At 43.9% G+C, this 15,435-nt stretch overlaps 1 protein-coding gene across 1 annotated transcript in view; it reads right to left on the bottom strand.

The window, feature by feature from the left end:
- Nucleotides 1–15,054, bottom strand: part of GRID2 (glutamate ionotropic receptor delta type subunit 2) — a 743,546-nt gene extending 728,492 nt beyond the window's left edge. The window contains exon 1 of the mRNA XM_064449954.1: nucleotides 14,772–15,054. Within this exon, the coding sequence (XP_064306024.1) occupies nucleotides 14,772–14,859 (88 nt within the window). The 5' untranslated portion in view covers nucleotides 14,860–15,054. The remainder of the gene's footprint in view (nucleotides 1–14,771) is intronic.
- Nucleotides 15,055–15,435: the final 381 nt, after the last annotated feature.

Here is a 15,435-nt window from a genome sequence, read left to right as displayed (position 1 = left end):
GCAACCAAACCACCTCCTTCCTTCCCCCTGTCCCTTACTCTTTGGTGCTACTAGACAAGCGCTTCCTCCCCTTGCTCCTAGTGAAATCCATCCCATTCTTTGTCAAGGTGCTGGGAATGAGCGGGATCAGCAAAAAGGTATCTGCTAGAAATAGCTCAGACCCCTTCCAAAAAATAAGGGATTCATGAGATGGAAATTGCCCTCCCCAGCCCTATCACAAGTTGCTTCTTAATAAAGTTCCTGCTCCTATATACTTTGAACCTTTCAGCACCAAAGCAGATTTTAACAGAGAAGGGAAACATCTAAGTATGAGGAGATGAGCAGGGAAACTGATGTGGGAATACATCTTTGTTCTCACACAGGGTTGCCACGTGGTAGACCTGGTAGAGATTACTCAGCACCGAGTCATGATAAACTGAGATCCCTTGAAGGGGCAGGTTTACTGACTGACGACTGTGGGCTGGCCAATTCTATTTCATCAGCCTATTATCCACTGTAAGTGTGTGGAAAATCTATCTGTTCCTACTTCTTCATATACACCAGATATGAAAGGAAACAAAAACCTGTCTGAGCAAAAAGCAAGAGCATGACAAGAACACCCTTAAGATAAGACCTTATTCTCACAGTACAAACAGCTTCTGTTCCCCATGCCTCAGAAAAACATTTGCTAACCCAGCAGAAGGTGGCTCTCTGTACTCCCTCTCACATAGGATAACCAAATACCTCTCAGTGACAGTACAATATAGTTTCTTGGATTGAGCAAGAGAGAGCCAAGAAATCCTTCATTTACCTTGGAACTACAGTGACTCACGTTAGGCAAGTAACTTTATGGGTGATCAGTCCTTCCACATGAAAAACAAGGAAAGCTGTATGAGTTCCTGAGGGGCAGTTTGGAAGAGATGATGATCTTTACACCTAAAGTAATAAGTGAAAGAAATCTGACTCTTCAAACATGCAATCAGTTACAGTTGTACCTCCAGCATGGAAAAATAATAAAAACCTATAATAAAAGATAGAACCAACATATCATCCAGAAGAGTTGGTTTTAGTATGTCTTAGCTACATAGCCCACATAGCCATTGCACCAACAGACATACATACACACACACGCTACCTGTACCCCAAGAAGAAATACTGACAAAAGCTATTATTGCTAAAGGTATATGGGAGATATGATCATCTACTCTGCAGAGCTAGTTAAAAGCATTAGTTATAGTCCATGCAAGGCTGTGCATAAATAAAACTCAGTGAATCCTTTTTAGAAGAGGGAAGAGAAAGACACCAAAAATGCTTCTGGTTGTCCACATTATTCCTCCTCTTCTCAACTGGAACTTTTATAAATTGCATTTTTTAATATGGATCTCCAAAATCCTTCCTAAACTAGGTGATCAACGCTACATGTAGTCTGCCATTACTAGATTTTTCTTCTTGCTCCTTTCTTTAAATATTGGGCAAGATTTAGTTGTTCATTAATATGACTGCAGCAGCCTTAATGTTGTTGCAGAAAGTATTTCCTAACTGCTACCAGTAAGTTACACTGGCTTTTGGAATAGGTTGGAAACTGGTCTGACCCTCTTTTTTATTAGACATTGAGTTATTTTTGCATGTTCAGCTGAGAGAAGTCTGTGGATGGAGATGTCCTGCTACTGAGAACTTTTCCAGCAGCAGATGATCCTCTAAGTGTAGACCAGCTTTCACATACAGAAAGGGCTTAGTGTTTAGGTGGTGTTCAAAACCCCATAGAAACACTAAGCAAAGAACTGTTTCTCAGTCCATGAGAGCTAAATGATAAGGAATGAAGCTTTCTACATACCCATGGTGAGCACTTGTTATTTTGCTATACAAACTCTATTTGTAGTTACCACTGAATTGTTACTGTGATGTGAACAAGTGGTTGTAAATGGAAAGGATTCTGCTGCAGAACTGGGGGCCAAGCTGGAAATCATAAGAAATAGGCATCACTCTGGTCATACACCACAAATATTTACTCCTTTATGGGAGCTGAGAGTGTGACACAAAATCTCTAGTAGGCAGTGGTCCCCACAAAGGGTTTGTGACTCCTTGAACTAAAATACTAATTTCAAGTTAGACTTTTCTTCATGCCATGACTCCTCTGCTCTTTCTGGGAATTCTGGAGGTTTCTAAATAGTACTAATCCGTACTAGCAGATGGTAGTAGCACTTTGTCAGAGTATTATTACACTTAACACTTCAGAATTTTAATGCAATGGCTCCAAGACATATTCCTCAAGCCCCTCCATAAAAAAAGCCATTTCAAAGCTTACATCTACATATGCTGCCATGCACTGACTTCTTACCATCATGAGAAGCATCCTTGGAAAAGCAGTATTAAATATTATGAAATACCCTAGAAGCCAACATGGTCAGGGGGAATTTGTGAAACAAACCACAACCGGTAACCTCTGCTGTATTGCTAAAGCAATGCTAACAACAAAAGACCTCTCCCTGGCACTTACTCCTGAACCTGCCTCAAAAACCAAACACTGGTTATTCCTAAGTAGCAGACGTTTGATTATTCATCGCAGGTACCTGGAGGTGAGAGGGAAAGAAAATGGCACACGCTTGTTCTACAGGGAGGATCAGGCAGAATGAGCGACTTCAACAGCTTCCAAAGCACCGACAATTTCAATATTCTATTTGTTACACTGAGCTAGTAGTACAGAATGATGCAAGGACCTTGTTTATATAAAGTTAGCCTCTCTCTTTCATGTTCTGGATGGGATTCTGTAAACCTAGTATTTTCTGAAAACAGTTGTACTCCTTACTTGACACAACACAAAGAGCCAATTAATTCTAGCCTCAGGGACATTTGGCAGGCTTACAAAAAATGGGGAAAAAATGCATCCCTTTAAAAAAAAATGCTAAAAAGCACCCATGGTACTTTAATGAACAGCTTTTTTTTCTTTTTTTTTTTTTAAACTCCTAAGTCCTACAGAAGATTATTTTCAGCAATAGCATTTTCCAAATGTTATCATTATCTACCTTCCCCTAAGGAAGTATTTACCTCCTCCTCCCATACATCATTCAGCTATGTTATTAGAGATCATTGATCTCAAACAGAAAAATATTTTGAAACCTATTATCCCCAACTTTTATTGTGTCTCATTTAGAGGAAATACAAGCCCCTGGCTCTCTCTTTGCTGCTTTGAATGGGGGTTAGACAAGGCTGATGTTGACAGAAAACCAGACTTTAGCCTCAATGAGGACATATGCTGCAAGATAAGCACGAAAGCAGATCCACTCACCACTCTGGAGCTTCACTGAAGAGAGGTCTAACTTTCAATGCAAGCTATGCAGCTATTCAAGAGGATGAGAAAGCTAGAGCTCTCGCTCTCATTCCACAGAAGGCACCGCAGGCTTTGAATCCAGAAGCGCGCTGCATTGTTTTCCCTTTCCTTCCTTCCTAAATTAGGTCAGAAGTCAATGGAGCAGAAGCTGTGGCTTTGTGCATCAATTCCTCCCACTCGCCAGCCATAGAAGCTGAGCTTACATGGAGGCCATACAGACTGGCACTAAACTGCTGCACAGAGGAAGCAAAGGAAGATGATTTAATCAAAGGGATAATGCTAAGGCAGAGGGAGGTACAATACGCTCGGAGTTATCCTGGAAGATGACACTTCAGTACTCATTGTTTGTATCTGTGTACAACAGTACTAGCAATACAAAGAAAATGGACCTCGCTTTTCTGCAAAGTAACCAGGTACAATTATCAGCTAAAGAAAAAAAATTTAATATCTACCACACAAATCAAATGCTTTACAGTAAAACTGTAGAAGCTGTACTGGGAGAAACAATCCCATTTTCTAATCTATAATTTAGTTTCTTTAAAACTTAATATTATCTTCTAGATATATTGTTCTCAAAGCATCGTTTGCGTTATATTTTTATTCTTTTCAGTAATATTTGGGTCATTCCAGTGCCTTACTCCTCCAGATTTCCCAACTTTTCTCATATGCATACACATATACCTCCTCTATAGGGCCTGTCCCAAATGTTGAAAGCCCAATCTCCAGCCCACGTAAGTGTAACATTACCTGCTATTCCCTAGAAGTATCCTGTACCCTTACAAATCCAGCCGGGCCCATCACTCAGGCTAGCCCCCTCCAAATGTTTCCTGTACCCCTTCACCACCCAGCCAACTCCCACCACTGTTAACCACAAAGCCTCTACTCCCTTCCAGAACTCCCATGTAGAAGGTACCACCAGAACCTTCCCCACAGTACTCCTGCTCCCAGAGCCTCTCTGCTGCAGAGAAACCCCCTGGTAAGGCTTTGTTTCCTGCCAACTCGTGCTGCCCTTTACCTGCAAACTCCTCCTCTCCCTGCAGCTAGACACAGCATCGGTGATGTTCCCAAGCCATCACCCTCTGTGATGGGGACACAAAGCGCAGCTGATCATACCCTAACATATACATTATATACAGGACACACTTTTCTCCTGCCCACTCCCCTCAGCCATTTTATTTGAAGTAGTCCCTGTACTCTTTGCAGCACTGGCAAAAATGAGATCACTTTTTCAAGAAGGTGGGTGTTTTTCACATCTCTCCAGGATGCAATCCAATTCCATAATGGGTGAGCTACTCCAAGGAGTTGGAAAATCATTTCTCTAGACTGTTTCAATATTTCAATAACATTCTAGAAATTCTGCAAGACTAGCTAACAAGGCTGCAGATGCTTTTAGAATCACTGCTTACATTTAAATACCTCTTTTAAGCAAACTGGGGTATTTTGCAACATATATTGTTCCACCTTCCCAAGAAGAGATCTTTCCTTTCTACCTAGACATCTTCCAAAACTGTACCATGAAGTATTTGTCCAAACAAAAGAGAGAGAGGGAGTATGCACGTGCACAACTGTTCCTGTACTAGGTAAAGCCAGAGAGTAATATGTTAGCAGCTGATGAGATAATGACTGGTTTTATTTTGCCAGTTTAACCAATGTTATTGGCAATAAAGCACTGCGGGTAATGATCACACGCAAATTGCTAGCCTTTATTTCTCAACAACTGTCTTACCTCACAGCACTGTAACTTTTGTTATCATGTGCCCCAAACCAGGTAAGAACTAATATCAGCCACGCTACATCTGCCCTGTCAGTACATCCCTCTAGACATATCTATGTGCTTTCATTCCTTCGTACCCAGAGCCATCATTCATGAACATGAATGAATGAATCTGTCTCTCAAGAGATGCCAAAAGATTTGCAACTTTGTCTCCTGGTGTACAAACTGTCTGAGTCACAGAGAGATCCAAGCCCCCCCCTTTTACTTCATCTTGAAATCTTCTGACAGCCAACTTTTTGTTTCATATTTGTACAACTTCTAGCACAGTGGGGTGCCATTTCACAATTTGTATTCGCGTTATGACTTTCGGCAAGCAAAAAGCCTCCCAGATCTCTGTGTTGTTACTTAAGGTAGAAACTAATGTCATCCCAAGATAAAGAAAAATCCAGTCAACTATTATCAGAAATAATAATCTGTCTGATTACTGGAAAGGTGTGTGTTTATATGTTGTATATGCATACATAAATACATACCCCATTGCTAGTTATTAACCTTTATCGTGGAGCTATAAATTTAAGTAGTACATTTTAAGAGGTATTTATAGCAAGTGTATATTAGTGGATACACTGCAATACTGCTTGGGTCTGTACATTCACACGGGGGAGAGCTGAAGAAAGAGAGCTTAAGCAGGAGAATCAACTTCGGGGGGTATTTTTGTCTCAAAAGAGGGTGAATAACAGGAGTACAAGGGAAACAAAAAGCAGCTTTATCTGTCCAAATAGCAGATATTTGTGTTATGGTATGTTTAATTTGTTCTGCCTGGACAGGGAAAAAAAAACCCATATATTTAAGAGTATAGAACATAGCAACCATCGCAATTGCTTGCAATGAACTTGGAATACGAGAGAGAAAGAATAAAAACAGTGAAAGAGAGAAGTAAGTGTATTTTAATATGACCAATAGTAGCAATCACCTTTCACTTGCCACTTAACACACATCCCGTGCTGTACACTGGCTGTATGCTGCCAGTACTCCACACTGGCTTCACTGAAAGAGAACCAGACCTTTTCCACTGTCTTTTTCCCTTTAACAACTCTCCAATACATGAAATGATTTAAAAACATTCTCAAATATTTGAAACTGAATGCTACAAAGACTGCAAAAAGGCAAAGAGGTCTACAACAAACATCTTTGCTTAACAGTGTTTGGCCCAGGTAAGTCCCCACTGTGTGATTTCAGCCCATGGTATACTGCCAGACAACTTTTAATACTGGTTGCAATCAGTGGGGTAACTCTGCAAGAGTCTCTTGTCTCCTGAAAAAGACAACTGGCATCTTCCAAACATCTCAATGGCTCAGGAGCCTAAACTCAGCTGGCAGCCAGTCAGACCTGAGCTCCTGCATGCTTTAAAAACAAATCAAGTTACTGTCTTGTCATCAGGTCTGGGTCCCGAACACAGGTTTTGAGTTCCAAGGCAGGGAAGCCTGCCCTGCACACATCTTAATTTCTCTATTTAAAACGGATTTGAAAAAGTAGGCATTATTGTATCTGTATACATTAAAATGAAGCATAGCAAATCCAGGACTGACATTCAGGTCTGCGGCTACGCCATCCTCTGCTCTCTCCGGAGCTCTCATCCAGAGCGACTTTCCACAACAGTGAAGAGGTGCTATTTGATTTTGATTTATCACAAGTGAATTATTATAATGAAATCACCAACTCGATTTAAGCCTCTGAGAAAGATATGGTTGGACTAACAAAAAATTGTTCTGCAAAACAAGCAATTATTGTTAGGTTCACTGGATATTGGCCTTAGCAATCCAACTGATTACAGAAAGTTAATGATTTAAAAAGCAATGAAGAAATAAGAGATTAAATCCGTTAAATCTGCATGAAAGACTCCAAGAGGAATTTTACAGTGATTTTCACTGCATATTTTATTAGATATGTGATATTTTATTCATGAGTAAAGCAAATATAACAATTAGGAATAATTAGCATTTCAGCACAGAGTACTATCTAATAGGTTAAAATACACATACGATTCTTCATTTAAATTCCATATCTTCACATTTTCCCCTTCTTGGTTCAGAATTTTCCATTAAGCATAGCACTTTCAGGAACATCATACAGCTCCTGAAGAAACAGAAACAGAGAGAACTAGTGGCTCTAGCCTTTGATATCTTCTTTTTCCCCACTCTTTGCATTTTTACTCATTTTCATTTCAATTTCTTCTTCAGCATAGCTTGTCAGATAAATCCAGCAAAACTTTCAGGAAACTTTTTCCTTTTCATCTTTTTTTCCCACCCTACTTCCCCCTCATTCCAGAGTTAATGTGTGCAAGGAAAACCTCCTTTAAATCGAACCCCGCACTTAAAAATCCACCAGCTTAAATTTGACCCAAACTACAGTATTTGTCTCCATACCACCTCTTCTACTACAGCTTTAATGCTACAGAGGAATACTGTACTTACTGTATTATTCTTTCTCATTAAGCGTCACTTTTTATGTGGTGGTTTTGGAAGGCTTTTTTTAATGCAACATTTTGTGCCCACAGAATATCCTTTCCTTCAGCTGATGCGGTTACCCCAGAGCAAAGCAGGAACAAGCCTCTCCAGCTGAACTGCACTCTGTGGTACAATACAGAATACAAAATACCTCCTTCTCTGAATTAAGTATATTATCACTGAAACTAGGATATAAATTTTGAACCTTACAAAATTACAGCACTGCACAATTTCAAGCCCGTTCCCTTGCCAAGTTTCATAACTGTCATTGAAACGCCAGTACATTTCATCTACTAACCTTCAATTTCAGCCTGTGTCCTCCCTGTTACACAGATCAGTTATAACTCTCCAAGTCACATAAACCATTATTAATTATAGTGGTTGCAGACACAAGAGAATCTTTACCTTACTCCATCATCTCTCACATAACTGTTCGGCCAACAATAACCAGAAAACAAAGCCTGACTCCTACGACGAAGAATAGCAGAGGAAACTGCCCTGCTGGTGCTCATGGGAAGAGACTGAAATAGAGAAAGGTATGGCAAGACAGACACCTTTTCCTCACCCGTTCTTCCACTAGATACTTCCATTTTAGTCTCTATGTTTAAATTACTACTTCTACACCAAGACTAGACAATTAAATTCTACTTCACTTCATAGCGGGAGACAATAGCACTTCCTCTTCTCCCTGTGCTGCTTCAAATGCACGAGCCAGCTAAAATCTGTGCCCAGAAGGCTTTGCCCAGGCCTTCCTTACCTGGTGTTGAAGATAGTTTAACTAGCACAGCACCACGCTTACTTAACACGCATTTATCACATATTCCATGCCAAGTATCACACTGCACCATCTCAGTGTTGGACCTTCTTCAATACAGTATACTAGCCTAGATGAGCAATGAAGACATGATTGTTGTTACTCTGAAAAGGGCCAATGTAGCTCATTTTGCAAGCAACAGGTCAACCCCTGCTCGCTCGTGCATGAAGATAAAGTAACATCACAGAAGGAAAGGAATCGCATCTGTATCCAAGAAGCCCAGTAGGAAGCTGGCTGCTAGACAGCCAGCCAGCCTAGGGTACAAAATGCCCCAGAGAAACCTGAGCTTTCACACGCAATTCCCAGCCACTACAATTCACTGGCAAATTGTGTGTTATGCTTTACTGTTGGGCTGTGACTTTTGTACTAGCCTCTTGGCACTTCTAGATAGCACTAACGAATGAGTATACCTGGGGCTCTCAGAGATGGCTGTCAGCATGACCGCAGCCATGAACTGGACTGTAAGGCCTACAGGACGCACAGGTGTGGAGCTGCCCAGGTTTTGACAGACATGCTACACCTGCCTCTGAAATCAAAGTCTTCTCCCAATTTCACCAGCTTAGATAAAAACTTATTCCTTCTGGAATTCAAATCTAATAAAAAAAAAAAGCCCAAAAAGTGACATCTGAGTTTGCAGATGCAGAAAGGTATCCTGGTTTGCCTCATTACCAGTGTATCACCTGAAGTCAACATTTTGCACATACTAAGCTATCATGTATCATAATATATACTTATATAACGTGTTTGCAGAGTTTGATTATTTTCTCATATTTGCTCAAAATATAGATCATTTTTTGAATACTGTTTCCTTTTCCTATTAGTCACTCTTAAGTCCAAACAGCAACAGTAATCGTCTATGTCTAAGGAGTTTTTTAAACACTGAAGATATAAAACGCAAACTACGTTTGGAAAGCACGCAGATGAAGCGAGTTTTACCATGCAATCATACGTAATTCAGGTAATTAGGAAATTTAACTAGAAACTGATAGCCAAATAGAACTACTCTTTCATATAAACTATTTTAAAACCATTGTTAGCATGCTGAAAAAAAAGCACTGGAGTAGCACTAACAGAGTAAAAATATAAACATCAAAAGGCAAAAGCCTTCAATAAATTTCAGCAAAAAACAGACTGTCATGGCAGATTATAGATAGCTATATATCAAATGGAAGAAAATGATGTCAGTCCAAGTCTGTATCTAGGGAGTAACCTAATGGCTTACAAAAGTCATCTCCTGCCAATACCACTTGCTTTACAGGGCCAGGGAGTGGAAGAGAACCATACTTAATGCCTTTGTTCATTAAGTTAAATGAACCTTAGTTGGTAGGTTTATGTAGTCACAGTCTTAAAAGATTTTTCTCCAGTGTGTTTTTTCAAAGATGGCATTGTGAGAATAAAGAGACTGTGCATCCATAAGTAGTCATCTGAAAGCATACAGCAGCAGCAGTGATTGCCACGTCAGGCATTTGTTAGGACACCACTTGAAAATGAATGGCTGGCGTTTTTTTCTCTGCCTTTATCAAGGACAAAGAACTTGAAATAACGCTAAGAATTATTTAAGAACATGGAAAGGAGCCGCCTGCTGTATTTAGCAATCCATGGGCTCAGTTTAAGATCTTCTGAAGTCAGCTAAGCAACTCACCTAACATTATGACAGACTCTGGATCAGGCCCTGGCGATCAGTAAGAAACACTCCAGAAAGCAGTGACACCTAACGGCAAGCATGCCTTTGGAGGATAGCAAGCCATAACCTATGGCATGGAAAATTACCCCTCTTTAGCTGCAGAGTAACTAGCGCTAAAGCACATTACAGGGACTGAATTACTATCACAAATCTAAGCACCTGGGAGAGAGTTTAAGAAACAACACACATAGAAACACGGATTATGTCATACATGCTGTGCATTTAAGTAGAACACAGTTACTAATAAAACCTACTAGCTGCTAAGCCACGGCACACTGTATTCCAGGGCTTTATCCATGTGTATGTTTAGAAAAAGCAAGTACCCTTGGCACATTCTAGAGCAGAGAAAACAGAGACCTGAACACTCATCTGTACACATGACAGGCACAGATTTATTTGTTTTTAATAAATCTGCTTTGCTTTCTTGCCCTGTGCTTTACAAAATGTATGTGAGAATACTGTAATGAACTGTTAGTGGCATACACTACATACCTTCTAATGAGGCTTTACCAATAGCATGGCAAATTAAATTCGTATTACCAACGCACAACACAATGCGAGCCAAGCTGCATTGTAGTACAACAGCTTACAAGACGAAACATGGTGCACACCACCAAGCTAGATGACTCGCTTTCCCTTACAAAAAGATTTTACTTTTTAAGGGCACTACCATATCAACGGAAGAAATAAGCAACAGATCCCATGTGGAATTGCCCTGGTATTGTTATCCACGGTACAGAAGAGCTTAAAAGTAGTTACCAAGACCCGAGACCCAGGAACACTGGGAACTTGTCCCACACAAGGAAAGCAACAGTCCTGGCCTGCAAAGCCTAAAAGCTGAGAGGATTAAGAGAGGAGCAGGTCTAACTTTCTCTTTTAGAAAAAATAATAGTGTATATATATATAAATATATATATTTAAAGCATATATAAAAATATATTTGAAAGCATATATATATATAACTATATATTATGTATATTTCTGAACTTGCCATTGAAAATGAAAAAGCCAAGGGCAGTACACAACTGACTGCATGACTGACGCCAGTGATAAACAAAAACCACCAACTTGCAGTAATCAGGGGGCCCTGACCTATTGCTGCACACTGCTGTGATCAATTAGCCTTTAAAAATACTTCAGTGTACTTTTTCAGCAAAAACTTCTGTATCATACTATGTGACCGTTGCCCTAGGCGATTTTTCTGCACCTAATACGCACGCATTTGCATATATGTTTCTATATGCACAATAGGAAATCCATACGCACGCACAGATGTATTACTATGTGCATGTCAAGGGAAAAAAATGAGCACAAAGTACAAAATATAAAAGCATGAGACCAAGTGTAGAAGATGCAAAGCATACACAAATCGTGCAGTTGACGAGGAATGCCACCTAATCCCTGCTTAATTAAAGCACTGTTCTAAACTCCTGTTTAGGGAGTGAGGAGTGTGGGACGACTGATGTATGAAGAAAATATCAGGCAGCGTGGCTAATCTCAAAGACTTTGGAGCTTTCGAGCTACATAAATCAGAGCGACTTTTTGAATAGCCTCATAAAACACAAAATCATTGCCATTCCACTCACGACTTTCAGATTCTTCCTACAGCATACAGATCATTAGGAAACTTCTAAGCAATCAAGTAATGCGGGGCTGATGAAATTACTCAATCAATGCATAGGCTGAGAGAAGCAGCATAATACAGAATTGCACGGTTTTGACATGGTAACCCTGCCCCTTTCTTTTTTATATAGGGGTAAGGAAAATTACAGTGGAGTCGACTCATTTCAGCATTTTCACAAGAGTGCTTAATGTAGTCTTTCTGAACTGCCGGTTCCTATTTATAATAGCAGGGCAGCAGAAACGTACAGACTATAAGCAGCCCTACCAACGTGTAAAATATGATATTGCAAAACATTTATTTTTAAATGTGCGCATATAAATACACGCAGACCTGCTCTAATGACCAAAAGCAGCAGCTATAATCATTCAGAAGACAGAAATGGGAAAAAGCGTATCACAGAGAAATACCAGTCACCGTGCCCCTCCCACTGCCATCACCAAGTCGCTCATCTCTACTCACTAAATTGTAACATTTTCTGTCATTGTCTAAGAGATGGCTGATAACATAACTCGATACAGAAAACATCCCTTTACAGGAAACACATCAAATAACACGTAGGCAAGCAAGACAGCGCATTATACTGCAAAAGTAAGTGCTATCAGAAAAAGGGTACGCACAGGTAACGTGTTATTTCTTATGACCATTTGCCCCTCCCAAACATAGGAAAATATTTGCCACTTGAATATCTTAACTGCTGAATGAGAAAAAATACAATGCATTTATTTTGTTTGTTGCCTAAGCATCAGTACTACTTCTAGTAGCATTTCTTTTCCCCTGAGCTGAGCATTTTGTTTTCTTTTTTGGCTTTATGAATCCTTCTGTAGTTAATTTGTTCATAGAGTGCCCTTCTATTGTTTTTCACAACTCATATAAATAATTATTATTGATGTCTAAATATTTAATACATAAGTTTACTCAGTACAAGTGGAAAAAAAAAAAACCACAAGGGGGTCAGAACACCCAGGTCATGAAATACAGTGGTGTTACTAGGGGCCAAGTTGTCATCTGCGAGTTGTACAAGTCGGAATATTTAGCTGTTTACCCATTTAGTGTTAAATTAGTCCTAATTTCAGGTCATTTATTTTCAGTGTATTCATTCTAATAGATTTAAAGCTCTGCGTAACAATTAGCAGTTTGCCATTTTCATGGCTACGTAAACCAGTCTATAAAAAGAGGTTGCCAACTGTACTAATTGTCTCTCAAGACAAATTTATCCTGTGAGAAGCAACTAGTTTTCTTTTTTTTTTTCTTTCATTGAAGGTTTACTATGTTGACGCACCTAGTCACTAACGGCATTAGAAAAACCATCCGTGGTAAAGCGTACAGCATTCATCATATATAAAAAGTGAAACAAACAAAACTGTCATTAACACGAAGAGAGAAAATCTGTCGTCTCCCTTGACTCTAGCGCAAAGGCACACAGCTCGCCCAGCAACGCTCCATTAGCCAGGAGGACGGGAGACGGGATCGCAAACTCCTCATCTGCTACACAGTCAAAATTTCCCCCAAAATCCTAAGATTTGATCGCCTTGTTACAAGCTGCTAAGAAAGAAATCTTAAGACGTAACCGTCTCCTAGCGTCGCTTTAACAGTCTACAACTGGGAAGAATTAGAAAAAAAAAGTCATTCTCCCTTTAAAAGGAGGGCATAAAGCGCTGCCTCCCCTGTACAATATTTGATGCTCCAGTCGCACGCAGCGATAAGGACTGACCCCTATGAAGTTGCGGTCCCTAAGGGAAGCGGTCGCCCGTGGGCTCCGGGCCGGGGGGGCTCCACGAGGGGCTGGCGCATCGCTGCCCAAATACCGCTGTCCTGCAGGAAAGCTCTTGACGGCCGGGCTTTCCAAAGGCGCTTCCCCTTTCACAGAAACCCGCTACGGATCCCCACGACAAGGCACCGGCAGACATATTTATAAAGCCAGCCCCGGGGAGAGCGGCGGCTGCCCCACGGCCGGGGCCGGCACCGCTCCAGGGACCTCCCCAAAAAAACCCTGGCGGGACCCTGCCCCCAAATGCCCCTTCCCCGGGGCAGCGCGGCGCCGCCCGCCCTCCCCCGCGTTTCCAGGCTCCCGCTCCGCCTGCGTGCGGTGCCTGCAGATGGGCGAGCGGCCGCGGGAGAAGCGCCCTCCCTTCCCGTCCCTCCCCGCACATCCCCGGCCGGCGCAGGGGGGCGACCCGCTCTCGCCAGTCGCGGGACCAAAACGCCGCTCGGCAGCGGGGCTCGGCGCTGCCCGGGGACGCGCCCGCCGGGAGGGAGGGCTGCCGGGCCGGGTAACGGGGAGAGCGAGCGGGGACGGGGGAAGCCCGGCGCCCTCTCCCCCGCTGGGAGCGCGGGCAGCGCCGTGCCTGGGCATCACCCGAGCTGCCCCGCCGCCCGCCGCGGCCGGGAGGGGAGGGGAGGGGGCCCGCCGCCGCTGCCAGCCGCCCCCCCAGCACCAGCCGCCGGCGGGGGAGGCCGCTGCCCTTCCCGGTCGCCGCGGCCCCGGGAGGCGGCCGGCGGGGTGGCGGCCCGGGCAGGGGAGCGTGGGGCAGCCGGAGCCCCCCGCCCGCCCGCGGGAGGGGAAGCGCTCACGTTGCCAAACCACCTGTTCCGCCGCGGGAGAGGAAGGCGGGATGGGGCGGGGGGGTGTGAAGGAAGGAAAGAACGAGGGGGGGGGGGGGGGGGAGGCTTTGCGTGGCTGTCACGGTGGTGTGGGAAATAAAGGGGAGGTGTGGGGTTCCCCCCCCCCCCTGCCCGAAGGCGAGCCGGGGCAGGAGGAAGGCAAGCTGGAGCTGGGGGGCTGCGGGGAGGGACCGAGGAAGTGGCCGAACCCTGTGTGTCCCCCCCAGATCATCAGCCGTGCAAAACCTCAAGGTCTAAAGCACGCACATACCCCGCCGCCAAGGAACCTTCACGCAGAGCGGTGGGGGGAAAAAGAGGACGCCCAGGATCCTGGTGGAAAGCAATTAAAAGAGGGGAACAAACAAACAACAACAACAAACAGGAAAAAAAAAAAAGACAAGCGAGCAAGGGCTAAAAGAGAGCGGGGGCTGCGGGGGAGGAAGCCTGCCAAGAGAGGGAAGGTTGCGAAGGAGAGCTGGAAAAGTGTCCAGCGGCACCGGCAGACGCAGCACCCCCTTACCGATATGAATGATTGAATCTGCAATCGCCGCTTTCCAGGTTCGAGTCCAACAGACGGACACGACCAGGATGAGGGAGAAAACTTCCATCTCCTCCGGAGGTCCAGGCTTTGTAACACCAGATCTCTTCGCCCAACGGTGCCACCGCGGAGGGGAGCGCGGCTCAGGAAACCCAAGAGTTTGAGGTGCCGCCGGTGGAGCGTGTAAATCCCGGCGGCTGGCGCAGAGCCGCGGCTGGGCAGGGGGCGAGCCCGGGGCTCCGAGCGCCTCTCCCCTCGGCGACACCCCGCCTCACTTCGGGGGGCTCCTGGGCAGCACCAGAGTTGCTGGGAGCGCCGGCAGCAAATCCATCCAGCCCGGGCGCCGCCGCGGGCAGCAGACGCCTCTGCTGGTCAGACAATCCCCATCCTTCCGCCGGGTCCAGGGATCCGCTCGGTCCCGACTGCTGCACAGCAACTTCCAACCCACACCACGCACACGCTCGCACACACACACCCGCGCAGACACGCACACACACGCACACAAACCCTCTTGGCCAGAGAAGCCCCAGGAGCCCGCAGCGAATAGCTCGCCTTCAGCGAGGGAGGAGGAGCGGGCGACCGGGAGAGCAGGCGATCCCGCTTCCAGCGACCAGATTCCTGCAGGAAAAGCCCCCCCGGAGGCCAA

This window comes from Phalacrocorax carbo, chromosome 4 (assembly GCF_963921805.1).
Source record: "Phalacrocorax carbo chromosome 4, bPhaCar2.1, whole genome shotgun sequence".
Lineage (NCBI taxonomy): Eukaryota > Metazoa > Chordata > Aves > Suliformes > Phalacrocoracidae > Phalacrocorax > Phalacrocorax carbo.
The sequence above is the reverse complement of the archived record's forward strand: the minus strand, read 5'-3'. Positions and strand labels throughout refer to the sequence as shown.